At 40.7% G+C, this 27,811-nt stretch overlaps 1 protein-coding gene across 2 annotated transcripts; it reads right to left on the reverse strand.

Moving 5' to 3' along the window:
* Window positions 1-349: 349 nt before the first annotated feature.
* LOC114455398 (uncharacterized) lies at window positions 350-22,258 on the reverse strand. 2 transcript variants are annotated; one of them, XM_028436614.1, is made up of 5 exons: window positions 21,543-22,258; window positions 17,600-17,719; window positions 13,583-13,708; window positions 8,166-8,285; window positions 350-1,789 (listed from the first exon to the last, which is right to left on the reverse strand). In XM_028436614.1, the coding sequence occupies exons 1-5, from the start codon at window positions 21,831-21,833 to the stop codon at window positions 797-799; spliced, it is 1,650 nt and encodes a 549-aa protein (XP_028292415.1). In that variant the 5' UTR covers window positions 21,834-22,258; the 3' UTR covers window positions 350-796. The 2 variants fall into 2 exon arrangements, with proteins under 2 accessions (XP_028292415.1, XP_028292416.1); XM_028436615.1 differs by lacking the exon at window positions 21,543-22,258 and adding an exon at window positions 20,885-21,488.
* Window positions 22,259-27,811: the final 5,553 nt, after the last annotated feature.

Below are 27,811 nucleotides of genomic sequence, written 5' to 3' on the forward strand. Positions count from 1 at the left end.
TCACTTAAACATTAACTGCATGTGAAATGTTTCTTTAACAGATTCCACTTTGGTTTGAATGCTGTGGTGAGTCAGTTCATTATTCCAGATGTATAAATATTTGTAAATTTAAAATATTTCTATACCTTGACTAGTTTTTTTTCATGTTAAATTAAAATTCCACATGGTTCAGTTTTAAACGTGTACATCAATGTATAGTAGAAAACAAACAAATGGACGTCATCCAAGTTATTCACACAGGGAAAACTGAATGAAAACTGTACATTGAGATTAAAATAGTGTATGAACACTAATAATTTTAACATCGCTGAGGTAGAGGTTTGTGCTAGCTTTACATATAAACAAGGACTGGCTTTTTAAACATATTTTATTGACTGTTTGACTGACATGAGGTGGTGTCATATCGCCTGGTAACGTCATGAAACAATAGAAAATAAACATTTCACAGACTGCATGTCAGCGCTGCTGTGTAACAACAAATGTGCAACATAATACGTATAAAGTGTCTGTTTTCAGTCGATACAGGCTGATGTGAAATCACATTCACAGGACAGAGGCAGACGCGTTGTGTGCAACACAAAACACCACCACCAAAGTGATGAATGATGCCATCTTCACGTGTACATGTCTCTCATTGATCACCTTCAGTGGTCAAAATATCCATGTCCTCCTTGTTGCTGCTTCCATTTTCCATCACTCACTGGAATGTGAATTTTTCACTCAGTAATAAACAGTTTTTTTCTCAAACGAAGGCAAAATTCAACATCTGACTGAAATGCTAGTTCGTCAGAGAATGTCATAGTTCTGATTTAACGTTGCCTAAGAGAGGATGTGCAGACCAGGATAGTTCAGGATGACTACACAAATACTCCACTTTATAAATGACGTTACCACCTTCAACGACCTTGGTTATCCCATTGACCCGACTGTTGCATTCTTTGCATGTTGTGAGGTTAAGTTGGGTTAAACATGTGTCAACAGCAGCATAGTTGGTGTCATTCATGTCAAGTAAAACATTATGAGATGTGTAAACAGCAGCATCAGAGCTTGGTTCAATTTTGATGTCCTGTGGTGTAAATCGAGTGTGCTCAGCTGTGAAAGAGTGAGGAATCGGAGAAGATATTGTATGTGTTTGTGGCTCCAATTTAATCTCTTGACCAAACGTTGGAGGTTCCGATTTAATCTCTTGACTAAATGTTGGTGGTTCCGATGTAACTTCTAGACCAAAAATAGGAAGTTCCGATTTAATCTCTTGACTAAATGTTGGTAGTTCCAATGAAACCTCTAGACCAAACGTAGGAGGTTCCGATTTAATCTCTTGACTAAATGTTGGTGGTTCCGATGTAACCTCTAGACCAAACGTAGGAGGTTCCGATTTAATCTCTTGACTAAATGTTGGTGGTTCCAATGAAACCTCTAGACCAAACGTAGGAGGTTCCGATTTAATCTCTTGACTAAATGTTGGTGGTTTCGATGTAACCTCTAGACCAAACGTCGGAGGTTCCGATTTAATCTCTTGATTAAATGTTCGTGGTTCAGATGTAACCTCTAGACCAAACGTAGGAGGTTCCGATTTAATCTCTTGACTAAATGTCCGAGGTTCAGATTTGATCCCATGACTAAATGTGGGGTTAAGCTGGGTGCTTGGATCCGAGCTGTGGTAGTTGTGGTCATGAATTATGTCCTGTAGATCTGCTACTTTAGCAGAAAAGTCTTGGTCTAGCACGACAACTTTGGCGCCACATGGGAAGATTTGCACTGGGTCCGTCTGGCACGATACATGGCAAAGCTGTTAGAAACAAAAACACAAAGTTACACAGATGACTGAATGTCTAGGTAGAAAGTAACAAATGGACAAATATGTTCAATTGGGCCCTTAGTGGTGGTGTTATCCTGTGATTAAAAATGAACGCAGAGCTTCATCTGAAGTGTTTTTTCATGTGTTGATTCAGATTATTCTAAAATGAAAAGGCTCTGGTACAAAAACAAATTTAGTCAATGGTGTATTAGCTGTAGTGGTGATGAGTTTACCTGGTGATATATCACTGCACAAGACTTTCCAATCATACGGCTACGCAGGTTTTCGTGTAAACTGAGGGTGATTTTCCGGTAATTAAAAGTTTCACAAATGTTATTGGGATCATATTTGACAGTGAGGGTTAGCAGTGTTGCTAACATTTTTCTTGTTACGTTATAACCCATGATTTCTCACTGAAGCATATATTAAAATTAACAACAGTCGACTATTAACCCTATTTAATGTTTGATACGGTTTCAGGAAGTTTAATAACCAGTAAATACATCTAAACAGGGAAAGATGATGAAATGTAATTTGGGAACATAGACGGCTACATCTGGAGACACTCGAAGCTGAACTCTGCAGGACTCAGTTGATAATCTGTAATTGGCAAGAAAATGAAACTAAAATCAAAATGAAAAAGCAGCTTTTAAATAAATTGCATTTTGAATAAACCAGGGTTCCCACACTTTTTTCACAATGACTTTTCAAAACTTTTTCAAAATATTTTACCAATTTTCTATGACTGTTTTGAACCGCTAATGACACGGAAATCCCTCGTGCATGTTACGGGACAATACCACAATTACACGCCGCTATTTTTTGAAATCCGAAAACAGGCGATTGAATGCCTAGAAAGTGTTTGTTATCTTGTGATTGAAAATAAATCCATAACTTCATTTGAAGCGTGTTTTTAATGTGTTGCTTCAGATTAATAGGACTGCATTGAAATGTGAAAAGGCTCTGATACAAAGACAGCTTTAGCTGATGGTGTATTAGCTGAACTGGTGAGGAGTTCAGCTGGTGACACATCATGGCAGTCTTCTCCAGTCAACACGGCTGTGCAGGATTTTGAGGAAACATTGATTTGCTGGTTGGCGGTAAATAAAAGTTTCACAAATAATGTTTTGGGATCATATCACACATTTCTATAGGAGGCTGAGGGTTAGAAGTGATGCTAATGTCGATCTTGCCATGTTATAATTAGAGGTGGGACTTGGTTAAAAAAAATATTCTAATTAATTTGAGATTTTGTAATGAATTAATCAGATTATTCTGAATTAATTTATCTTCAGTTTTCAATGAAAACAAATGAGCTTAAACAAAATTGTGTATATAATTTTCATCACTGAGTGCCAACATTATGTAATATGAATAAATATTATGATTGCATTGTTCAAAAAGCACAAACTTTAATTTAAGTAAGCTACATTCATCCTTTTAGTAAAATCTCTAAAACAAATGTGTTTTTGTATAAAATAACAGAACATTCCAGAGAAGTGGAACCTGAGCAGTGCAAAATAGTTAGAATATCTGTAGCATGAAATAAACATTTCACTTGTGAAATGAGAAAGGTTCTGCACTGTTTGGAGTGCAAAAAAAAAGCACTTGGGGCAGATTCACAAAAGGTTTAGTGGTATTAAAACGTGTGAAAACGTCACTCCACGTGCCAATAAGGAGTACAAAGGGCAGGGAATCAGGAGCGCGTGTGAGCTGTGCTTCACAATGCTCCCTCAATAAGCCAAATCAGCATTATCAGTACGCATGCGCGATTCCTGGGTCAATATATCCGGGTCAGAGTTCACGACTGCCCAGCGTGTCAACAAAGCCCCTGTCTAGCGGAACAACCGGCTACTTATACGGACTTTTAGGCATTTACTTTGCTTAAGGTCGTTTTAAGGCAATATGCCAGGGTCCCATTGTTCAGTGCGTGGCTGTTCCAACGGTACACGTGGGCTTAATACGTGGATGAAAGAGTTTTGCCCCGTTCACGAGTGCAATAAAGGAACCTCACGATGTATATGCGACCCGCCATACGTACTCATCCCATTTCCTACTGAAAGAAAAGATCCAGAACGTCGTGCCGAATGGATTAAATCAGTAAGTTTGACATATACTGTACTACATTAAAGCTAACTAGTAAACTAGTATATAAACATTATATTGTGGTGTACATGTTAGAGAGGTGTCTCTCACCCAGCAGGTTTCGGGGGTTTGTTGGCGTCCTTTTCTTTCTCGCCACAATATGCCCGATCCCCCCAGGATCAACTGTCAACATCGATCTCGAGCAGAAATTTATAATCAAGGTTGACAGCCTCTCGTTCCTGCTATTTTGTCAAAACTATAGGCGCTTTTTGAAATGACAATGCCCTCTCTTACAATATTCTTTTAAAACATCCACTTTACAACGCTCAAAATATTCAATATCTTTGTCAGACTCGGCTATGTTTACGTTTTATGACACGAGCTAGGCGGGAGCTGGGTAGTCCTGACCTTTGACCCGGACCAGCATGCTTTGCGCGCAGCGAGATGCCGAATCCGCTTATTCATTGAGTGGGTTTCCCCCTAATATATATGCATAGTAGGCGGATCTCCCTGGGGGAGCAAAAAAATGGGAGAAAGAAATACAAATAAAGTTATGCAGGGTGAGCAATGCTATTCAAAAAATCTGAACTGTTTGCAGAGATAATTTTAGTACGAAAAAATAGTATAACTGAGAAGGAGGTGCAAAAACACACAGAGATCATCGCTGCAGTAAATGTTGACAGAAAACACAGATAAACAAAAGGCTCCAGTTGTGTGTGTGAGAAAGAGAAAAAGAGGTTTGCTGTGCGCAGAGATGGATATGGACACAACCGTGGATCTATATCGCTTGGACTCACTGCTCCACTGATCTCCTTTCCATCCATGTTTTAACCGTCAAAGTCTCGTGTCGTATTGATGTCAGGCCAGAATAAGCAGATCAGATGCGTCATTTAAGCATTAGCACTGATGGCACAATGGTGACATAGTGTCTTCAAAAAATGCAGAATGATTGACAGACTGTGTAGCTGTGTTAACTCAGATCAACGCTAGATCAATAGGATGGTTTCTGTCCTAATCTGCTTATTTTGCATGCACTGATCAGAGCAAAGTTACAGGTCTGAACGAAAAAATATTAGGTTTTAAAGTTGTTGTTTAAAAAAATAAACAGTTTTCTACATTATTAAATGTTTGTGCAGCAGACTGAGAAGTCCATCTGCCTCAAATTTAACTTCCTCAAATGTCAGTGTGCTTGTGCACACCAACGTTTTGACATTAAACCAGCAAACACTCATTTAACTAGGGGCGGTCTGCACCAGTTCTGCTGGTGCACTAATGATTGCTGCATTCTTAGTGAATTCCATGCAGCAGGCGAGGAAACTGCGTCAGTTAAGGATTTAGGCACGCAACTTAATTACCACCCCTTATTTCAGATCTTAGTGAATCCGGTCCTGAGTGCATTATTTTTCTGTAAAAGTGTGATGGTGTAACAGTTAAGGAAGTGGGCTTGTTATCAGAGGGTCAATGGTTCAAATCCAACCTGGGTCATCATTGTACAATGTTAAGCTAGTCCCTTAACCCTGACTGCTCATGTTGTACGTTACTTTGAATAAAAGATTCTGCTAAATGAAATCATGTTTTGTATTCTGTAACGTGAATCGGAAATGGGTAAAACCTACAAAGGAAAGTATTCATAGATTCAGATTATTTGCCATTTGCAGTATAAAACCACATTGGAAAAGAAGGTGCAAGTAGCTCAAAGTGCACTGTCAAACACTCATTCATAAAACATAGAAGACTCTCTTAAAAACAAACAGGACACTGTTCTGTCTATATACAGTACGAACTAAAATGGATCCATTGACACAGGGATCTGGGCTTTAATGTGGTCCAGCACAAGGCACTCAAAAGTTTTCATGAGAACTGAGGTGAGGGCCACAGGCCGATAGTCATTTAAACATCCAACAACCATCATCCCATCACTGGGATGATGGTTGATTTTTTCAAGTTGTGTGGAACAGTGCAGTACCTCAGAGACATGTTGAAAAGGTCGGTTAAAGCAAAAACAAGTTGTTCTGAACACAGCGTTAGAACATGGGGAGGAATGCCGTCCGGTCCAGGCGCTTTCCTGACCTTGGTCCTGGACAGAGCCCGCTTTACATCCTCCTGAAGAACGGTGAAACCACTTTCCTCTCAACCCACAAAAAAAAAAAGTCCACAGACTCACTCTCCATGGTGTCCGAACAACAATAAAAATGGTTCAAATCATTTGGCAGTGAGCTGTCAAAGGTAGTAATCTTCTCTCTCTGACATTTCCAAGAGGTGAAGGCCATCACATGCTCCTTCAACTTCATGGTCACATCTGCGTTAAACCACGGTTTATGACTTACTTGTTGTTTAATAACTTTCTTTGGAACACAACAGTCTATTCAAAAGTTTATGTATCCAGTGACAGCCTCACAATATTCGCCTAAATCTTTAGATTGAAAAACAGATCAGTCCGTGGAATCCGTGCAATTCAGTTTCACTGTCCTTAGTACAACAGTGTACAGTATGTGATGCTTGCGTCATTCATCTACTCCTCTGGATGTATGTAGAAAGGAGAGAGATGAGTGATCAGTCTTGCCAAAAGCTGGTTTTAAACCTGACCCACAGTATATGCAGACTTAACATTACTGTAACAGTGGTCTAAAATGTGTGCTACTCGAGTGGGATGTTTCACATGTTGATAGTAGTTGGGAAGAGCCGTCTTGAGTTTACATTTGTTAAAATCACCAGCTACTATAACCGCTGCATCAGATTCTGAGTTCTCATACTTGTTTATGATGTTGCTCAATTCACTGAGAGCAGCAGAGGTGTCCACCCATGGATGAATATAAACTGAGCACAAAAACATCACAGAAAACTCCCGAGAGAGATAAAACGACGAGACATTTAAGATTAGCTGTACACGTTTTGCTCACAACAACATTGTCCATGCACCAGCGTTTGTTAATAAGAAAGCACACACCTCCGCCTTTTGATTTCCCGGTGCGCTCCTTCACTCTGTCCGAGGTGTGAACAGAGAATCTGGCACTACGCCGTGAAGCCACATCTCTGTCAGACAGAACATGGAGCAGTCCCGGGCCTCGCGCTGGGTCTGGATGTGGCTCAGCAGGTCTATCTTGTTAGGCAGTGATAGGACGTTTGCCAGGTAGATGGACGGCAGCGGGATCATCCTTGAGCGGCTGCGTAGCTTCACCAGCAGCCCTCCCCGCTTGTCGGCACTTCCGCCCAGTCCCCTCGCTCTGCTCTCAGCGCCTCCACTCTTGGCCGCCCTTCCGCCGAGTGGGGCATAGATCGAAATCCTCGCACCTCAGTTCAGAAATCAAATGCGAAAGTCCACAAAATTCATCCCGAAATTTAGGAAGCGACTCTCGATTGTATTTAACTGTAGCAAGTGTTTCAAAGACGAGTACAAACAACAAAATAGACAGTGCGTAACAGAGCTCTCGGCACGGCGCCTTCTCTTGGCACCATGTTGCCAGGTTTGCTAAGAACATATAACATAGAGTGCTTTTAACAGGTAAAAACCACAAAGTGCTGTACAAACATTTCAGTATCATCATGTCTAACGAAAACATGAAAAAACAGTCACAAATAACATGGGATACAAGAACCGGAGAAATGTGGGTCGCCAGTGGCATTGGAGTGATCCGGAATTTAGATGAAAAATAGGAAAAACATCATGAGGAGAGGTGAGGGGAAAAATCAGATCTTGAACTGAAGTCCCTAAAGGACGGCAGAGTACAAAACCAGCAAAAAACCTCTCGGCTACAAAAACACAGTCACGAAAACCATAGCACGTGGGCAGGTTGGGGTGGGTGGCGGATCTGAGGAGGGGTATTAGGGGAGGGCTGGGTGGGGAGGGGAAGTGGATATCCAGCCGCTGGGCGCGGGCGAGCAGCCAGTGGGCGCTCCTCCAGAACCTGCCATGGGCACGGACGGGAGGGGGGACAAGTGGAGGGCCAGAGAAGGCGTAGACACAATACATTTTGCTCTTCTCTGATAGTCAGATGATATGGTTCAGAAGACGAGTGTTCAGCTGGCAATTGGGGATAGGAGGTTGATGGACAACTCAAAGAATCAGAATTGAGAATCGTTTAGAATAGGGGTGCCGGACTTCAGTCCTTGAGGGCTGGATTCCTGAGATTTTTAGATGTGTCCCTACTCCAATACACCTCATTGAAACAATGTGATGTCATCAAGCTCTTCAGAAGCATGATAATGAGTCATTCACAAGACACACAAGTGATTCAATAAAAACAAAACAACTACAACTGTTATTTAGACCAGAAGAACTCACCTTTGGCTGGTAACATGGGCGTGTGGTTTCATTCCCAGCTTGTGATGTGGTCGTGGGAGGAGCTACACAGATGTTTTTGGACACACTTGAAACTGAACCCAGTAGGACTGAGCTGATCATCTGTAATTTGCAGGAAAATAAAACATGATTAAATGATTAATTTGAAAGGAGGAAGCACCTGGTTAACCACAAGGTTAAATCATTCAAGCCTCTTCCACTAATTTAGAGCCAGTTTTCGCCACAGCAGAAATACAGTCAGTGTGAATGTGGAGGAGCTCAGCTCTGACCCGACAAAACTGACAAGTTAGTGTTTGAAAAAGAACTGCGCAAGGAAGACAAACAGTTAATGTAGATCACAGCAAAAAAAATGCTTCACTTTCATTTGTAAAATATACTTTCATTTAATTTTACTCCATCCTCTTTTTTCCACAACATGACACAGAAATCTCTCATGCATGTTTTGGGACAATATCACAATAACACGCTCTGTTTTTCCACCGAAAATGAAAGTTACAAATGTAACTATGGTTCTATGAATCCAGAATGACTGCCAGAGGCAGTGCTTAAAGCATGCGCAGTTTGAGTTGATCCAAGAAAGGTAATAAGTTCAGGTATCACCTGAGGTTCGTTTGCTACTGAATCTTCTCGCAGGAACACAAGGATTCTGAGTGACATGGCGCCCTGGTGGTCATTCAGGATTCATAAAACCGTAGTTACATTTGTAACTTTCATTCAATTTCATCCCTGCTGACCGCCAGAGGCCGTGCTTAAAGCACAGAATGACTTATACCAGCATAGTCACGAGGAATCCCAGACACCAACCGTACTGAGAAGCCTGACCTTTATTCAGGAGAGACTGCAGGAATTCCAGAACCTTGGGTGCTGAGCAAAGCACTGGATCCTCTCCATGGTTTTCATACCACTCCACAAACAACTTCTACCTGTTGGCATACTGTCGGCAAAGATCTCACCCCTGCTTTGCCGAAAAAATTACAAATCATGTGCACCACCTCTGGGTGGAGGCGCCACTCTCCCGGTGGAGGCTTTTGAAAGGAGAGGGAGTCAGCAAGCTGGTTCAACTTCCCCGGTAAACACATGGCTCGCAGACTGGCCAGACGGGGGGGCGGTTCACCTGAGAAGGTGATGGGAGACTTGCAACAGTCTGGCAAACCTGGTCCCCCCTTGGTGATTTATGTGGAAGACAGTTGACGTGTCTGACCACACGAGTATGTGTCTTCCCATCAGGTATGGCAAAAAGTGCTCAAGAGCTAGGCGCACTGCTCGCAGTTCCAGCATATTGATGTGATTCGTGATGACCTGCACAGACCACCATCCTTGAACTGTCCTTTGCAGCCAGACGGCCCCCTTACCAAAGAGGCTGGCAACGGTGGTGACGGTCTTGCGGTGGCCTGGGGCCACTCCCAATGAGATGCCTATCAACAGGAAATCCTCGTCTCTCCAAGGGGCAAAGACAAGGAGGCACTGGGGTGACACCTTGAGCTTCCGTTAACTATGGCTCTTTGCGTCCAGGTGGAAGCCGTACAGCCACCTCTGCAGGGGGCGCAATGATAGCAGACCAAGTGGGACCACAGCTGTCATGGATGTCAGATTGCCTAAAAGTTGCAGGAAAGTGACAAATGGCAACACCCTGTTCACCTGGAAGAGTGTGAGGAGACGGAGAACATCCCCTACCCGATGAGAGGTTAGCTGTGCCCTCATGGTCATGGTATCCAAGGTCATCCAAATAAAGTTCGTCCTTTGAGAGAGTTTGAGGCACGACTTCTCAAAATTGACCCTGAGGCCCAATTGGGCCACATGAGCAAGGAGACTGAAGCTTTTAGTTAAATGGATTTTAAATTTTTATTATCCTTTAATGTTGCTGCTCTTAAGATGATTATGCACCCATGTTTTATTATTCTATTATGATGTTGCACTTGTATTTTTACCACAACTCTGTACAGCACTTAGTGATTTTATCTGCAAAAAGCGCTAAATAAATATTACATTGTGTTTTTACTTAAGTCTATGCCTCTGTATTTTTACTTATTGTTTATCCCTGTAAAGCGTCTTTGAGCACTGTAAAAGCGCTGTAAAAATAAAATTTATTATTATTATTATTATTATTATTATTAAATTACTTACTTACTTGAATGTCTCCTGGACCACTTGAGCTTGTGATGGTGCACAGATTAGCCAGTCGTCCAGGTATGGCAACACCTTCATGCCCCGTGACTGCAGGGGGGCAAGAGCAGTTTTCACACAAAGCGTGAAGACCCTTGGGGAGAGGGAGAGCCCAAAGTGGAGCACTCGAAACTGCCAGTGTCTACCTCTGTAGGCAAAGCAAAGAAATTGCCTATGCTGAGGTACAATAAGGACATTAATGTAAAAGTCTTTCAGATCGACGGATGTAAACCACTCCCCCCGGGTTATTGTTTGTAAGACTTCCGGTGTAGCTAGCATGCACAATGGTAACACTTTTTGATAAAGATTGAGTCTCCTCAGGTCCAATATTGGCCTGTATACATCAGTTTTTTTTTGTCACGAGGAAGTAGGTGGAGTAGAAGCCTCCGGGGTGTGACAGAGGATCGACCTCCTCTACTGCCTTCTTGGACAGGAGGGCAGACAGCTCCTGGTCAAGTGCTAAAGCTTTTGCCGTATTGCTGATGACAGTAGCTTAGACCTGACTGAAGACGTCGGAAATGAAGCTTGTACCCATGAGTCAAGGTAGAGACTACCCATGGATCCGAAGCATGAGCAGCCCAGTGACTGAGCTGTCGGGAGGAAAAACAACTAACGGCCGACCCACAGATCTCATTCTCTGGCCCTCTGTCCCCTCAGGGCACTGGAGGGATAGCGCAGAGGACCCTCAGCTCAGGTTTGATTGGGTGGTAAGGGAGCAGGGTTGCAAAAGTCCACGATTGGTCTCCGTGAAAGACGCTGGGGGCTGTAACTCCCCCTGGGGTGAACCTGTGGTGGAGAGCAGAAACGAGGGACAGTGGAGGGGCCCCTAGGTCTACCTGGAGGAGGCACATTCCTATAGCGATTTAGCTATCCTGCTTAATAGTCATCCCCTCCAACAGGGGCTACCTGCTCTAGTCTTGACAATCTCAGTGCTTGAGGCATTTAACTGCAATTCATACACGGGTTGCCAGATAAGCCCTCTCTAAGGTGGTCAGGACCGAGGCACCTTGGACAGAGGTCATGGCCATCACTGGCCTCAAGGAGGGCACCACAGGCAGCACAACAGTGGGAGCCCTCCATTGTGAATGGCTAATTAGCTCACTTTTACACGATAAGCTGAGTGAAGGGGGCGCAAACACTAACTACACAGCAGATGCACATCACACAGCACCAGTGGCTTATGCTCAACACAAGGATATTTAGCTATTTTGCTTAATAGTCAAACCGTATAAGCTGAGGGAAGAGGATAACACACCTCTAACACAGCAACACAGTCAGCTGAGAGCTATGTCTCATATATATATACCGTGAAAGCAGTAACGCTGTAAGCTTGGAGAGGGGACGCTGACAGTCGCACCATTAAGCCTGGGTAAGAGGGCAGACACGCTGTCAAACCAAGCAAAGTGTAATGAACAAACACACGTGCTAGCGTCGAGCAGTGTGGCGCTAACACCAGGCTAACCGGGCCCTCACTCCAAAAGTGGGTTTATGGGTCACTGTGGTAGGGGTGGGAAAAAAAAAAAAAAAAAAAAAACCACATACGAATCGCGCTTCTAATCATCCACAATTCTCAATCAATTCATAAACTTCAAAAATCTATTTTGTAAAAAAATATGTTTTTTATTTTATTCCAAGAAAAACTCTTAGTCTTTACTCCAGAAACAATGTAAACTGAATATACAAATACATATTAGTGTTCTCATAATAGATAATACCACTATACAAAAAGTCCACTAGCTTCATGCTAACGTCTATGGGAAAACCCATGTATATGCTCATGCTAACATTTACCGCGATCGGCTGTGATTTTTATAACACACCGTTTATGCTTCACTTTCACAAACACAGTCTTAGGTGTGTTATCAAACAATACACTTAAACATACTCACAAGCCAAAAATACAAGAACTTAGTTAATAGAGACCAGTAGGTAATGGGCTTTCAAGATGGCAACTTCCGACTACTACGGCAACAGTGTTGGGCCGAAACACACAAACTCACCCAGACCAGACCTATGACACGATCCCAACAGAAAACAACAGCGACTCCAACTTACAATGTATTACCACAGCACAAGGGGTGCGTGCGTGTGTGTGTTTATTTGTTTAGCATGGCTGTGCAGGATTTTGAGGAAACTGAGGGTGATTTGCTGGTGGCGATAAAAAATTTTTTTTTTACATATAATGTTTTGGGATCATATCACACATTTCTATAGAGGGCTGAGAGATAGCAGTGATGCTAACCAGTGATGCTGCCATGTTATAACTAAAGGTGGGACTTGACTGAAAAAATAATCTAATTAGAGACTTTGTAATTAATTAATCACATTAATCTGAATTAATTGCCTAACAATATTTGACAAGTTTTTCAGTTTAAATGGATTTTGGTTTATGATTATTAATGAAAACAATAAATGAGCTTAAACAACAAAATTGTGTTTATTATTTTCATCACTGAGTGCCAAGAATGTGTATTATGGATAAAGAAAATTCTGATTTCATTGTTCAAAAAGCACAAACTTTAATTTAAGTAAGCTTTATTCATGCTTTTTCAGATTTTTTGTAAAATCTCTAAAACAAATGTGTTTTTGTATTAAAATAAACTGCAGAGAGTACAGAACATTCCAAATAAGTGAAAACTGAACGCTGCAAAATAGTTAGAATATCTGTGGCATGAAACAAACACTTCACTCATGAAATGAGAAAGGTTCTGCGTGGTCTGGAGTACAAAAAAGCAATTTAATGTTTATTTAGTGTGTTATTTTTCTGTAAATAATGTAATGCATTTAACTTGTTGAAGTCCCAGCACCCATGATTTCTCACTGAAGCTATAAAATTATTACTATTAACCCTACAACTGAACAGGTTTGGTACAATTTCACAAAGTTTAATAGTTATTAAACAGGAAAAAATGATGAACCAGAAACTAAACGATAAGTGGGATGGTGTAACAGTTAAGGAAGTGGGCTTGTTATCAACATGTTTCATCACTGTGCGATGTTGAGCGAGTCCCTTAACCCTGACTGCTCGTGTTGTACGTTACTTTGGATAAAAGTGTCAGTTAAATAAACTGTATTTTCAATTCTGTAACGTGACGTGGAAAATGGGTAAAACCTGAATAGGAATTTGGTAGATTTTGAAAGCGTAGGCCCCACAGTGGGACTGTAAGACACACGAGTGATTTAACAAAAACAAAAAAAAAAAAACTACAACTGTTATTTAGACCAGAAGAACTCACCTTTGGTTGGTAACATGGGCGTGTGGTTTCATTCCCAGCTTCTGATGTGGTGGTGGTGGTGGGAGGAGCTATATGGATATTTCTGGACACACTTGAAGCAGAACCCTGAAGGACTGAGCTGATCATCTGTAATTTGCAAGAAAAAAAAAACATGATTAAAGGGCTCATTTGAAATATTTGTCATTATTACCTCCAGGAAAGAGGAAGCACCAGGTCAAACAAGGTTAAACCGTTCAAGCCTCTTCCAATCATTTAGGGCCAGTTTTCTCCACAGCAAGAATACAGTCAGTGTGAATGTGGACGTGACCCGACAAAACTGACAAGTCAGTGTTTGAAAAAGAACTGCACAAGGAACGAAGATAAAAAGTTTGCTTTACTTTTATTTATAGCACTTTCATTTGTAAATATTAAACATTCACCTATTTGAACTCCAGAAAGGGGAAAGGAAATAATTAGTGCATAGAGCTGGGTTTTAATTTATGCATTATTAACTCATTCAGTGCCAGCCATTTTCAGATTTTCGACCCCGCTCAGTGCCAGCCGTTTTTGAGCATTTTGACTGATTTTAAAGACCCACAGAATATTTTCTACTATGACTATCTGAAATCTGACACCAGATTATGAAAGATTGAAGCCTCTACTTTCATAAAAAAAAAAAACCATTTGTTTCTAGCTCGTTTCATTCTTTTGTAATCAGCCGTTGAATAGAGCAAGTTTTACACAAATCTTCAGTTTCAGAGCAAAAAGCTGAGAAAACAGCCTTTTTGAAAAAAAAAACCCTGTCAGTGACTTTAAGGTTATTTTTTTTGCTTTAGTAACAACTCTAACATCTGAACATTGTGTCCTTATATAAAACAAAAAAAACAGAGACCGGGCTTTTGATGGCAAAATTATTATTCTGGTTCAGAGATGAATGGATTTCTTACTGTATTGTGGCATTCCTCCAACTTTCTCTCCCATCAGTCTGCACAGACGCAACGTCCTCTTCCTCCCGGACATACAGAGTGTCACTGCTTGCCCCGTTTTTTCATGGTTTTATCTCACAATCGCCACATTATCCATGAATTCCACACTTTCTCTGGTTGGAGCGTGCGCTGCTGGGAATGTCAACTCTGTACGTAGCGCCATTTTCTGTCTCGTAAATGCCTTTCCTCTCTCCCGCTGAGCTCTGCTGAGCATGGATGATCTCTCATCCAAAGGTGTGCTGCTACCCCCTACATGTCACCTATTATTTTGCTATCTGGCTCACAGGCTGGTGGTATTTTGTACCCCCTCTCCTCCCGACATGCAGGGATGACCCGTTTAGCCCGGTAAGTTGATGGTTTTATCTCATGATCACAACATTATCAATAATCCACTCAGGTCCATACATGTTCTGTGTTAGTATGTGGAGCTGTGAGCTGCTGGATACGTCACAATATCACTCTGTAGCGCCATAATCTCCCTTTTTCCTGCTTTGCTGGGTAGCATCAGTGGCTAATCTCTCATCTAAAGGTGTACTGCTGCCATCTTCAGGGCACAGTTGGTCACTACAACACCCCGCAGCTTAGATATTGATGAGGGTTATCGAGTTATCTCGTCAATGGCACTGAGTGAGTTAAAGGAGCATAGGGCAGGATGTACAGTATAACAGTAAACAGGAAAAGATGATGAAACAAACTAAACGATAAGTGGAATGGTGGAACAGTTAAGGAAGTGGGCTTGTTATCAGAGGGTCACTGGTTCAAATCCAACCTGGGTCATCACTTTGCGATGTTGAGCGAGTACCTTGACTCCGACTGCTCGTGTTGTACGTTGCTTTGGATAAAAAGGTCTGATAAATTAAATTAAATTTTGTATTCTATAACGTGACGGGGAAATGGGTAAAACCTAAAACAAAATTTGGGAGATTTTGAAAGCGGAGCCCATACAATGGGACTGTAAAGTCATTCACACCGAACGCGACTGAAACGACTGCAGTCGCTTTAATCACCCGTGATGAGTCGCTTGAACACAGTGGCGCTTTTTGGTCGCTCCATCACTTCATCGCTCCAGTGACGTGATGACCAGGGAACAGTGTGTGTGTGCGCGGAGTCTGTAACAGGGGAGAGAGAGGACTGATCACTCCTTCTCCAGCCGTACGTATACAGCACTTATCATAGAGAGCGCTGCTTCTATGGTTTAAATGTTTAACTTACGGGGTCACTAAAGGATGAGTTCACCCAGAATGTAGGCCTTTTCAAGGGGTTAAACACAAAAAGACAAATTCTTACAAATAAAAGTATTTATTTAGCATTTGACATTTCTTAGTGCAGGGGTGATCATTGTGTGTGTGTCTCGCTACCTGTCCGCGGGCGCAGTCTCACACACACGCATGTGCATCAGCCGCGTGCGTGCATCCACTCCTCACATCAGGTTGAAATGCGTGTCTCACGTCCAATGCGTGAGACTTGAAAGCTTTGCTAGTATATCAGTGGGAGTGTGTGGCTGCTCCGACGCTTCTCCCCTTACATCAGCGTTTATAATGCCGTGTTGATGGAGAAATGTGCATGTTTTGCTTTGAGCACAGCCGCTTCGCACAGTCATGAGACATGAATTATTAACTTAAATAACTTTTAGCAGTAGAAAAACGTTTTTAATATTGACCTTTTTTAAACCCAAACAAATTGCGACACAGTGACGTCGGAACTGCGCTCAATACCGAGAGAGAGCCGTAACCTTAAACTAAAATAAATGTTTTGCAACACCAAATTACTCCAAAATAACGGATGCACACACACACACCTTGCTTTTAAAGAGAGATTTTGAATTTAATCTAGTCGCTTCAGTCGCATTCGGTGTGAACCTACCTTAAAGATTGTTACGGCTGGTGCCTCCTGGCCTCTCAGCCTGCCCTTCCTCTCCTCTCCTAACACACCTGGCTCACATCAGTAATCAGGTAGGAGAGGGAGGAGGAGCTTATGAAGGGCTGAGAGGACCAGAAAGCGGGAGGCACAACAACTGACCAGCAGCAGACATGTGGGGAGAGTTCTTCAGCTCCCCACTGGACATCTTTGTAAGTTTGTTGTTTTAGTTTGGACTGGAGATTTCTGGTAGTCCTGTTTTCGTGTTCCTGTAGTTTAGTGTTTTGTATGTTTGTAGTTTAGAGGGTGGACGCTGGGACGACGGCCCTGTATAGGGTTGGCCCAGTGTCCTCCCTACTTTTGTTCAGTTTGGCCAGGATCTCCAGTCCCTTTTAGTTTGTTCTGTTGGTACTTCTATAATTTTGTTAATAAATACTTTTGATAATCGTTGTTTTTCTGTGTGGCGTCTTGTTTATGTTGCGGCGTCTCAAGCCTTGAATAACATCCTAGAGGGGGTCGTAACAAAGGTGCAGTCTGCAACTCTTATAAAAGTGACTTGTCATACTAAGCAAAAGCTGTCACTATGTAAGAAGAGCTTTGAAACTAGTAGTTTGTGTGGAAAAAAACACTACTCATTGACTCAGCCTTTGGCAGATTGCCAGAATGTACCGCGACAGAGCAAAAAGGACCAATCAGAGCCAGGACTGTGTTTGATGGGCTGTTTGACAGCTGTTACTCACAGTCCCCGCCCTTTCCCGGAGCACCTCTTTTTTTTACAGTGTATGGTCTGGAGGAATCAAAGATGGAATTGGTGACTTTTCTGCTTGAAAGGTAATTACTGCTGCTTGATTTACATTATGTTTGATTTGTAATTGCTACACTAGAACTCTGTAGTGCATGTGTTGTTCATGTGGGCTGCTGTAAGTAACTGTGTTGCTGCTGCTGAGGTGTGTGCACATTGAGAGAGAGAAGCACTGCAGTAATACGCTTTTAACAGTGCACGTTATATTACTGTGATGTTGGTGTTGGGCTAACATTAACTTGTTAGCTCCTCTGAGGGAGGGACTTTGGAAAGTTTGGAGGCAGGGCAAGTGAGCAGCAGGGAGGGAGGGATCTGAGAGTTGCGGACTGCACCTTTAAGGCACACGAGTGATTCAACAAAAACACAACTATTAATTAGATCAGAAGAACTCACCTTTGGCTGGTAACATGGGTGTGTGATTTCATTCCCAGCTTGTGACGTGGTGATGGGAGGAGCAACACAGATACTTCTAGACACACTCGAAGCTGAACCCTGCAGGACTGAACTGATAATCTGTAAATGGCAGGAAAATTAAACATGATTAAATGGTTAATTTGAACTATTTGTCATTATTACCTCCAGGAAGGAGGAAGCACCAGGTTGCAACCTCCACAGCAGAGATACAGTCAGAGTGGACCAACAAAGCTGACAAGTTAGTGTTAGAAAAAGAACTGCACAAGGAACAAAAAAAATAAAAAATAAAAAATGTGCATTACTTTATTTGGTAAAACATTATACCTTTATGAATTCCAACTCCAAGGAGAGGAAAGGAAATGCTAGCATTATTAAGAAAAACACTGAAGTTGAAATAAAGCGTTTACACATTGAAGAAATTTGTGAAACAAATGCATTGTTGCAATAAAAACAGTTGAATGTTTTGATATATTTGTTAAGTTCATATATTAAGCAATAAATATTTTGAGGTTTTATTATTAAAGGGGGGGGTATTGTGCTTTTTTCAATCACATAGTACCATTCTATAGCACACTACAGTGATGATGCAACCTTATGTTGGTCTGTAAATGCAGTGAATTAAAATAACTGCCTTGAATATTTTGCTTTCACATCATGGCTGTATCAAACGCCTTGAAATAGGCCTCCGTCACTTTAAGAAGCTCCTACCCGTTCCGACAGGCCCCTTCAGCACGCTGTCTGTGGCGTCATCACAACACTACTGCATCTCCTTCACACGCATTGAAACTACTATCGATCTTCTGTGCATTTTAATTTGACTGTTGGAAAGGAGCAACACTTTATCACCTTGTGAACAAAGGCGCTATTCAAAAAATTGTTGATCAATGTGATTAAAAAAAAAGTCCATTACCATTAGAAGTTGACCTACTTTCTGAACCTTTCATGCGTTTTCTTTCAGACTTCACTATTCAGAGTAATATCATCATAACCTGTCTTTTTGTTCCATGTCTTGATCAAACTTTTTTGTTTGTTTCTTTTTTTAATTATTATTATGACTAATAATAGTTAGGGATGGAATGTTATAATTCAATACTTTATACGAAGTGTCCAGAGATCCGGACCTCAGACAAATCTGACTATTGTTCTGGCACTTACTGTGCACATGCACAGTTCCGTCACTGCCGCACCTTTTCTACATAAGCGTAATGTGCCGAGTGGTGAGGTGGCCAGACTTGAGGACATTTCCTTCCGCTGATGTGGATTTGAATCCCACTTCTGACATATTTTTTTTTTATTTTATTTTAACATATTTAACACTGAAAATTCCACTTTTAAAAATACATATACAAAAAACAATACATTTTAGGGTATGTCCTGGGTTAGGAATAGAGTTAGGGCTAAAATAAACTGACCAAGCTATAGCTAGAAGGACACGGGTCTGGCAGTGACAGAACTACTGGCATTGGGCTTACTACGTGTGCCGGAACTATAGTCAGGATTGTCTAAGGTCTGGGTCCGGACCAGGGCTGGGCGATATGGCCTTTTATAAATACCGCGATATTTTTAGGCCATGTCACGATACACGATATATATCTTGATATTTTGCATTACCCTTGAATTAACACTTTGATGCACAAAATCACACCAGTATGATGATTCTATATGTCTACATTAAAACATTCTTGATCATACTGCATTAATATATGCCAATTTTAAACTTTCATGCAAAAAAGGGGATATCACAACTAAGTCAAAGTTGACATAACTGTATTTATTAAACAGTGAGTGGCTCAAACATAAAATTGTCAACAGAAAGTGCACGTTCTGTGCAAAATTGTCACAGAGACATTTCAAAACAAGACATTAGTGCAGGATGCAACTCACATGGCATTTCAAAACACAAAATTAAAGTGCACTTTTTGTACATAATGCCACTACAATATTTTAAAACAAATAGTGCCCTTTTGTGCATGTTGTCATTAAGATGACATTTCAAAACAACACTAAATTTAAGTGCACCTTTTGTGCATAATGCCACTAAGACATTTAAAAAAAAAAAAAAAAAAAAAAAAAAAAAAGTCCGCGAGTTTAACGGTATGGTCATTTTCAACACCGCACAGACTACAAGCTGCGATATATCGAGTATATTCGATATATCGCCCAGCCCTATTCTGGACCAATAGCAACATAACTATTTATTTCCATAAAACATACCGGTGTGATGCTAATACACCTGTATTCCTAAATACAGTATTAAATTACAAATAGTAAAAATGGTAAATGGACTTGATTTATATAGTGCTTTATCACCACACTGAAGCAGTCCCAAAGCGCCTTACATATCAGCTCATTCACCCAATCACTCTCACATTCATACACCAATGGGACAGGACTGCCATGCAAGGCGCTAGTCGACCACTGGGAGCAACTTAGGGTTCAGTGGCTTGCCCAAGGACACTTCGACACATAGTCAGGTACTGGGATCGAACCCCCAACCTCTCGATCAGAAGACGACCCACTACCACCTGAGCCACGGTCGACCAAATGCAGAATATGGTATCCTCAGAATAATACAGCGCGCTATGGTAGACAAGATTGTGCTAAAAAGTAAGCTATGTTATGCTAACAAAATGACGTGAGAGCAGTTCAACTGGTGCTGGCTCTGAAGGAGTAGGTATTGCATCGTCTTTTTGTGACAACTTGCTTAGTAATCCACTGTCGAATAAGCTTTTGTTCAGAAAGCTGTCATCTGTAAAACGCCTCGCACAAACAAATCAAATCTTCTTGGGAGGAGGAACGTTTCCAAAAATGCTGGAAACGCTGGGGGCGTGTCAGAGGCGCTGGAACCATGACAGGATGCACCATGTGAAATCACTTTCAGGATGCTATCTGGGACTCATTTGAGGCACAACAAAAGGTGAAATTGTAAAACAAGCAAAACATCAGAAATAAATTAATAAAAAGGCCTAAATTCAAGGTCAATGTTGGAGGAGACAAATATTGTATAACATGAGCTAGGGGTACATGGGGCTATTAAGTTTGGGAAACACTATATCGAAATGGTTCCATCTTAAGGATTGTGTTCACGGTCTCATGGGTGTCTCCTTATTTTCTTTTCTGAAAGGTGGCAACCCTAGGTTTAGATGTAAAAGACACACACACACTAGTCATTACTGCAGGAGTTCTTCATCAAAACGCCACACTTTAAAAACGAATGTTAATATTTCACAACTGTTAAGCTAGTGCAGATTGTTCAGTGAGTACCTTTTCTTGAATCGGTTTCGTTAATAACTGTCCTTCTCTTTTGCTGCTATCCATGGACTTTCTGTGAATGAATAGTAAGGGAACCACGTCTGGTGTCTGTCGGACTAACGTGGTCTTCATGGCCATGAGCTCACCCCGCAGACCCCCCGCCTGACATCCGTGAAATAGTCTTCGCGCAACACAGAATTCCGTCCGGACGGAAACGTGTTCCGTTCCGATAAGATGGAGCCATAGTCCGGCTAACTCTGACTTCGCGTCATTTGTTGGCTTTGGGACACAAAAAAACGCTGTTTTTTCTAAATTCAGTATTTTCCTCTTTTTTTCATATTCCGTTTTTTAAACATATTTATCAACACCAATGAGGCAACAAAAATATTTACTAATAAGAATTCACTCCAAACATACATGTAGGTTTAGAATGCACATTTCAACCTTTTATAATAAATAGTACACAAATTGCCGTAAAAAAGGCCGACCAGATGTGGATGCGTTTCGCGCATGCGTTGAAACGATCGGGCACTGACAGCACACGTCATGTTCTCGCGTGGACACATTAGCAACAGTAGCTTCCGTGCTAACGTTAGAGACTTTTCAACAGCTTATCGCGCTAACTAGACTAACGAAGTAAAAAAATAAAAACAACATGGTATGAACTTACATCCACATTTGTCCTTGAGTTACGATGTGTTGGTGCCGCGTCGCGTTTTATCCGGAGTCTTTGAGATAAACCAGCTCTGTACGGGCCCATGTTTTCAAAGCACTCCTTTGTAAAATGATGGGCACACACATACAATCGTTTAGGAATCCCTTTTGGCACACAACCATTGTAGATGAACTCCAGCCACCGGGTCCTGAGAAGCTCAACCGAGGGGAGTAAAAATAAACTTTTGTGTTGCTTGGAGCAGCCAACAACACTGCAGTTTGCGTGCCGATGACCTGCCTTCGCCATGTTTGATTACCCGAAAAGTTGTTGATGAGGGCTGAGCTAAGCCCCGATGTTGCTAACTCGATGCTAGAGCCTAGGCTAGCACAGATTTTGTTTGTTTCCACCAACAAAGCAACAGGTGTTGTGAGAAAACATGTGATCCGAAAAATATTTTTGACGGCAGGTGGCGACACATCCAACTTTTGCAGCAGAGAAGAAGAGCTCTCTTAAAGGGACCTTTACTCTCTCTTAAACCAGTGTTCTTGAGCCAAGGTCCATAAAATCCCATGGCACAGCACCAACCGAAAACGTTTTTGAAAAAAAAGATACAAATTAAATTTTGTAGCCGATATTAACAATATACGGTCATTCTTATCTAAGTACCTTGAATAAAAATCAAATAAACACAAAGAAAAAATATTTCTTCTTTCAAATAAAAAGTGCAATCAACAATCTTCAGTAATTCTTAGAAGATTTTTATAGAAATCAAATCAACATCATAATAATAATGGCTTGGATTTATATAGCGCTTTTTTCGAGTACACTCAAAGTGTGGTACAGAAACCATTATTCATTCACACCAGTCACTCACACAGTCATACCGGTGGTGGTAAGCTACAATGAAGCCACAGCAGTCATGGGGCAGACTGACAGAAGCGTGGCTGCCATTTCGCGCCTACGGCCCCTCTGACCATCACCAACATTCATGCATAATTCATACCCATTCATACAATGCAATGTGGGTAAAGTGCCTAGCTCAAGGGCACAACTACAATGACTCGGATAGAGCGGGATTCGAACTGGATGACCCACTATACCAATGAGCCATGGTCGCCCCACAACAAAACAGTCTATGATAATTTTTCCACATTCCTTTTTTTTTTTTTTTTAATAAAGTGCAATTAACAATCTTTATCTTTTATAATAATGTATTATTATTAATAATAAATGAACAAGAACTAATACATTTTTACTGCCACCCACTCACTTTCGAACACAAAGAGGGTAAGATACAAATCGACTTCCGGGATTTAATCGGTGTGTGCTAGACTACAAAGCTCGCTGAAGCTTAATCACTACGGCAATTAATGCTGAACAGCTAACCTGGTCGCAACCAGGTTTTGCTCTGGCTTGGATGTTAGCGTGTCCTAAAGCCCCGCCTCCTGATCAATCAGATCTCTTAGAAAACGACCTGCCCATTGATAGAAGATCCTGGTGTGTGCAGATCTGACAGCTGAGTTTAGGAAGAAATTATTAATTATAAATGCAATCCTTTCATTTACCGATTACATCCTTTAGGAAAGATATGGATTTATATCTAATGAACTGATTTACAGTCAGCTGATGAAGCCTGTGTGTCGATTCGTGTGTGCAAACGGCTGAAGTCATTAATTCATTCATTCATACGCTGGGGCTGACATTATGAACAGGAACATGCACAATGTGCTCTCAGGTCTACTTTAATAGAAACACGTGTGTGCTGTAATAAAGTTTAACTGCAGAGCGCTGTCCGTTTATCATCCAATGGATGAATATTATAAATAATCTTGCACTTTTACGCATTCACAGTGTCAGCAACTTCCCATCTGAGTTCTCTCATTCATGCCTTTTCTGTAACAACAGTTTTGTCTTTGGTCTGAATTATGGATTTGAATTATTCATAATTTTAAACTTCAGCAACCTGGTCAGTATCAAGTTATGAAGTGGATCAGATCTTTGAACGAGAATAAAAGCTCCGCCTCCTGCTGTGCGCTGCACTAATTAGGCCCGAGCGCCACGAGCTGGCGAAGGGCCTCTTGCTCTCGTAATGGCCACACTACGATGGAAGTTGTCCTTAGTAACATTAGTCATAGTTAGTGCTGTTAGTCAAAAACAACTGTGGAGGACCAAACAACCATTTTATTTTTCTGTTTACAAGATAATAAGATAATTAAGAATAAGGAAAGATAACTAAGAAAACTATGGAAGCTTGTTTCTGCCACTAAATAAAAAAAAAATCACCAAGAAAAGTCATAATTATGAGAAAGAAAGTCATAATTATGAGATAGAAAGTCATAATTATGAGAAAGAAAGTCATAATTATGAGATAGAAAGTCATAGTTATGAGAAAGAAAGTCATAGTTATGAGAAAAAAGTCATAATTATGAGATAGAAAGTCATAATTATGAGAAAAAGTCATAATTATGAGATAGAAAGTTATAATTATGAGTTAGTAAAGTCATAATTATGTGAAAGAAAGTCATAATTATGGGATAGAAAGTCATATTTATGAGAAATAAAGTCATAATTATGAGATACTTAAACACATTTACAGCAGCTTGTTCATGTGGTGAGCTGACACTGATAAAACTATCAAAGACTACTTTAGACTGGGATGAAATACTTTGTTTGCTTGCAAATTCACATAGAAATATGCTGAGTAAACGCACCCTTGAAAAGATACTAAGCAAAAAGAGGCTCTAGCGTTGAAAGGATAAAACTGATGTGGCTGAAGTAGCTCAGTTTATTAAACACCAAATGGAGATTTATGGTCAGTGCCATGGGTACAGATGGATGTACCAAAAATGTTTCTATCTCATAATTATGACTTCATATCTCATAATTACGACTTTCTTTCTCATAATTATGACTTTCCTTGGTGATTTTAAAAAAAATTTTAGTGGTGGAAACGGGCTTTCATAGAAAACACAGCTAAGTAAAAAAAAAAAAAAAAAAAAATTATATATATATATATATATATATATATATATATTAAAAAATAGGAGAACATTTAGTCTTCAGGTTTAAGGAATGAAATGAATGACATATTTCATAGTAATTCAAGTTTTATTTTATGTAACTCGTTTTTAAAGTGATGTCCGTTTGGTTTTGTTTGTACTGCCTATTTGTTTTATGTATAAGGTATTTTGCCAGCATGATTATTCTGTATCAGGAGCTATTTTGGAATTACAGTGTTTTAAAAATGAAAGATGATGTCACTCTCCTGGAGGCTTATCACATGACCTGTTTTGTTATGAATAATTTTCGGTACATAAGACCAACCAACCTCCCGTCGTCTTCTCCTCTCAGCACGTCTTAAAGTGGAAGGATGAACCGGTCGGGTGTTTTTATGGGCAAATATAGTCGGAATAGCGTGTGGTTTAAGCCTGTGCTTCCTATATGATCCGATCAGTTCACACCGAAGCCTCGTACTGTCCTCGAACCATGAAGCCTCAAAATGTGCCGAACAGAGACGGGGACATTTCGGCAGTGACGTCCTTCCGACCGCATTAATCCACACACGACGTCTTTTAACCTCTTTCGGGAAAGTAAAGAGTGATATAAAGCCGTTTTGTACGTTCCCCGTCCCGGATCTGTTCGGGCATCCTACAGCAACACAAGTTGGCATTTTCTTCTTCTTCTTCTAATTTTCTGGTGGTTTACAGCTATAAGTAGGTGAATACCGCCCCCTACTGTATATGAGTATTCTACATGGGCTCTAGAGCTATATCTACTTTCTTTGATATTGATATTGAGTTTGTAAGACAGCAAACCGTATATAAATTCATCAAGATTAGATTTTAGAGCATCGGGGGAGGATATTTATCATAGAATTCACCTTGAACTAAGTTAAGATCCCCTCCTAATATAACATTATCAGTTGAATAGGATCATTTGTGACTATCTAAATGTAAGGCAATTTGTTCAAGTAGCTTTTTATTTTCTCTGCAGTTGTTGTCGCCATATATACAGTATTCATTAAGATACATTTGACCTCATCAAGGGTTAGGACGAGAGCGAGCCAGTGACCATACACATCTGCTACATAGGATGGGATATAACTTGTCCTTGGGAATTCTTCAGGAGGATGGCGACCCCTGCTGACCTGGAAGAGCCATATCTGAAAAAAACTTTGTCTCCCCATGGCTTAGACCAAAATACACTGTCTTTTTCCTTGGACTGACTTTCTTGCAAAAATGTAATACTAGCATTCTTCCCCTTGCAGAACAAAAAAAAAAAGCTTTTTCTTTTAGTTATGTCTCTTAGACCCCTTGCATTAACATAAATAAGAAATATGTCATTTTTAAGCTGAAGCATAGCAAAAAATAATTACGGACAAAAACACTAAACATAATAGACTTAATTGTTATGAAATATGTAAATATAAAGTATTTAACAGATGCTGAGGTTTTGTAGTAGCAGGACCCTGAACATATTAACTTTCTTGTTCAAACATTCACTTGTTAGGCTATACCCAGGTTCATGGAAGGACTCTGACCATCTGACCATTTATGAAGGCAAATGGGCCTTGGAACACAACCTTATGGTTTTTTTCCACACACAGCTTTTTGTGCCTCTCTTTCTTCTTTGATGAGATCTTCAACGAAGCAATTCTTCCGATGATATCTGCAATAACCTGACAAGTGTTTTCTTCTTTTTCTTAAGTTCCATCTCCTCTTGTATCATCCCAGGTCCGCAGCTCTTCTGTTCAGCTCTGTTCCTTTCTTTTTCAGCTCTATGCTTTTCTCTCTGAGCTGTTTCACCTCTCCTTCTAATTTCTTGTTTTTTTTCCTTGCATTCTTTGATTTCAGCCGAGTTAAACTCAACAGCTTTTGCGATGTTGGATATGGTAAGTGTATTTTGCTTTAGCTCCATTTTGAAATCTTCAGTCATGTTCTGAAGAGTTCCAATCGCAGCCAGGTTTGCAGCAGTGTTTCCAACATCTGTGTCCTCGTCTCCTTTTGGTTTTTTCCTGAGGACCTGGTGGTTTAGAAGGCGATGACAAGTGTTTTTGGTACCTTTAAGGCAGTGGCTATCCGTACGGTTGCCGTATCAACATACCGACATTCTATCCGTACGCAGTGCCCCTATTTGGCCAGTTTAGGTCATGTGATAGGTCAGTCATTGGTCAGTTTAGGCACCGTGACTAAGACTAAACCTTACCCTAAACCTAACCCTAAAAATTGTTGCAATATTGGTTTATTACCTAACCCTTACTCTAAACCTAACTCTAAACCTAATCCCAATCCCAAACCCTAAGATGCTATGTACCTGTACTTTGGTAACCGTACCAATAGTCCGTACGGCAACAAATAGACACTTTCTACCTTTAACACTCGTCTCCATCATTTCTGATCCACAGTAGTCATGGGTTAGCAACGCTTTAATATTAGCTTTAGCATTAGCTTGTGCCATGTCGTAGCTTCTAGATAATAAACTCATTTTCATGATGACTGGACTCACTTACTCGTTCTTACTGCCTTTTAGTAGTTGTTTGTTGTGTTGAGCAGAGAGATGTTTCTGTGAGTGACCCTGGGTCCTGCCTCTCAGAGCTATTCATGGTCTACCCTCTCCGCCATCTTGCCGAGCTCGCCAAAATAAGCATATTTGGAAATAATTGTAATGTCATTCAAAAAGTAGGATAAATCAGTTTAAACTGGCAAATAATGGGCATGAAAAATCATGAATGTGGTTAAATTGGCAAAAATAAGCATGAAATATGGTGAAAGGAGGGTAAAAGTGACAATAATGGGTCAACATATGTGACATTATGTGGAAAAGTGTTGGAAAGATTTTATAAGTGCTTAAAATGTCTTGAAAGTGGAAAAATATGCAGAAAAGGCATTGAAATTTGATGGAGAAGTGGCAGAAATGAGAGTAATGTAGCAAAAATGCATTAAAAGGAGATAAAATATGGCAAGAAAAAGTGATGAAAATAGGTTAAAATATGGCAAGTTTGGTGTAGTTGGAGAAAATGGGTAAAAAGAATAAAAAATGGGCTCAAATTGTTCAAAGAATATTCTTAGTTTCTTGAAAGCATTTGGTGACCTCCTCCCAGTATCTCACGACCCCAAGGTTGAGAACCCTTGCTCTATGAGATCAGCATTAGAACAATTATTGTCCTATCTGAGGCTGTTGGCATTATACATTATACAGTGAAGGGCTGTGTACTTTGTAGATGTGCTTCTGTTACACAGAGAAACGCTGGCTCTCACGTTACACTTTACCTCCAACAAAGTGGG

The sequence above is a fragment of the Gouania willdenowi genome, chromosome 21, assembly GCF_900634775.1.
Source record: "Gouania willdenowi chromosome 21, fGouWil2.1, whole genome shotgun sequence".
NCBI lineage: Eukaryota > Metazoa > Chordata > Actinopteri > Blenniiformes > Gobiesocidae > Gouania > Gouania willdenowi.

Coding starts and splice junctions, on each gene's coding strand:
- LOC114455398 (XM_028436614.1), bottom strand. CDS start 21,833: ATGGCGAAGGCAGGTCATCGGCACGCAAACTGCAGTGTTGTTGGCTGC. Junction 17,720..21,542: donor ACTCAAGGACAAATGTGGAT/GTAAGTTCATAC, acceptor TGCCATTTACAG/ATTATCAGTTCAGTCCTGCA. Junction 1,790..8,165: donor GCCCATGTTACCAGCCAAAG/GTGAGTTCTTCT, acceptor TGTTTCTAACAG/CTTTGCCATGTATCGTGCCA.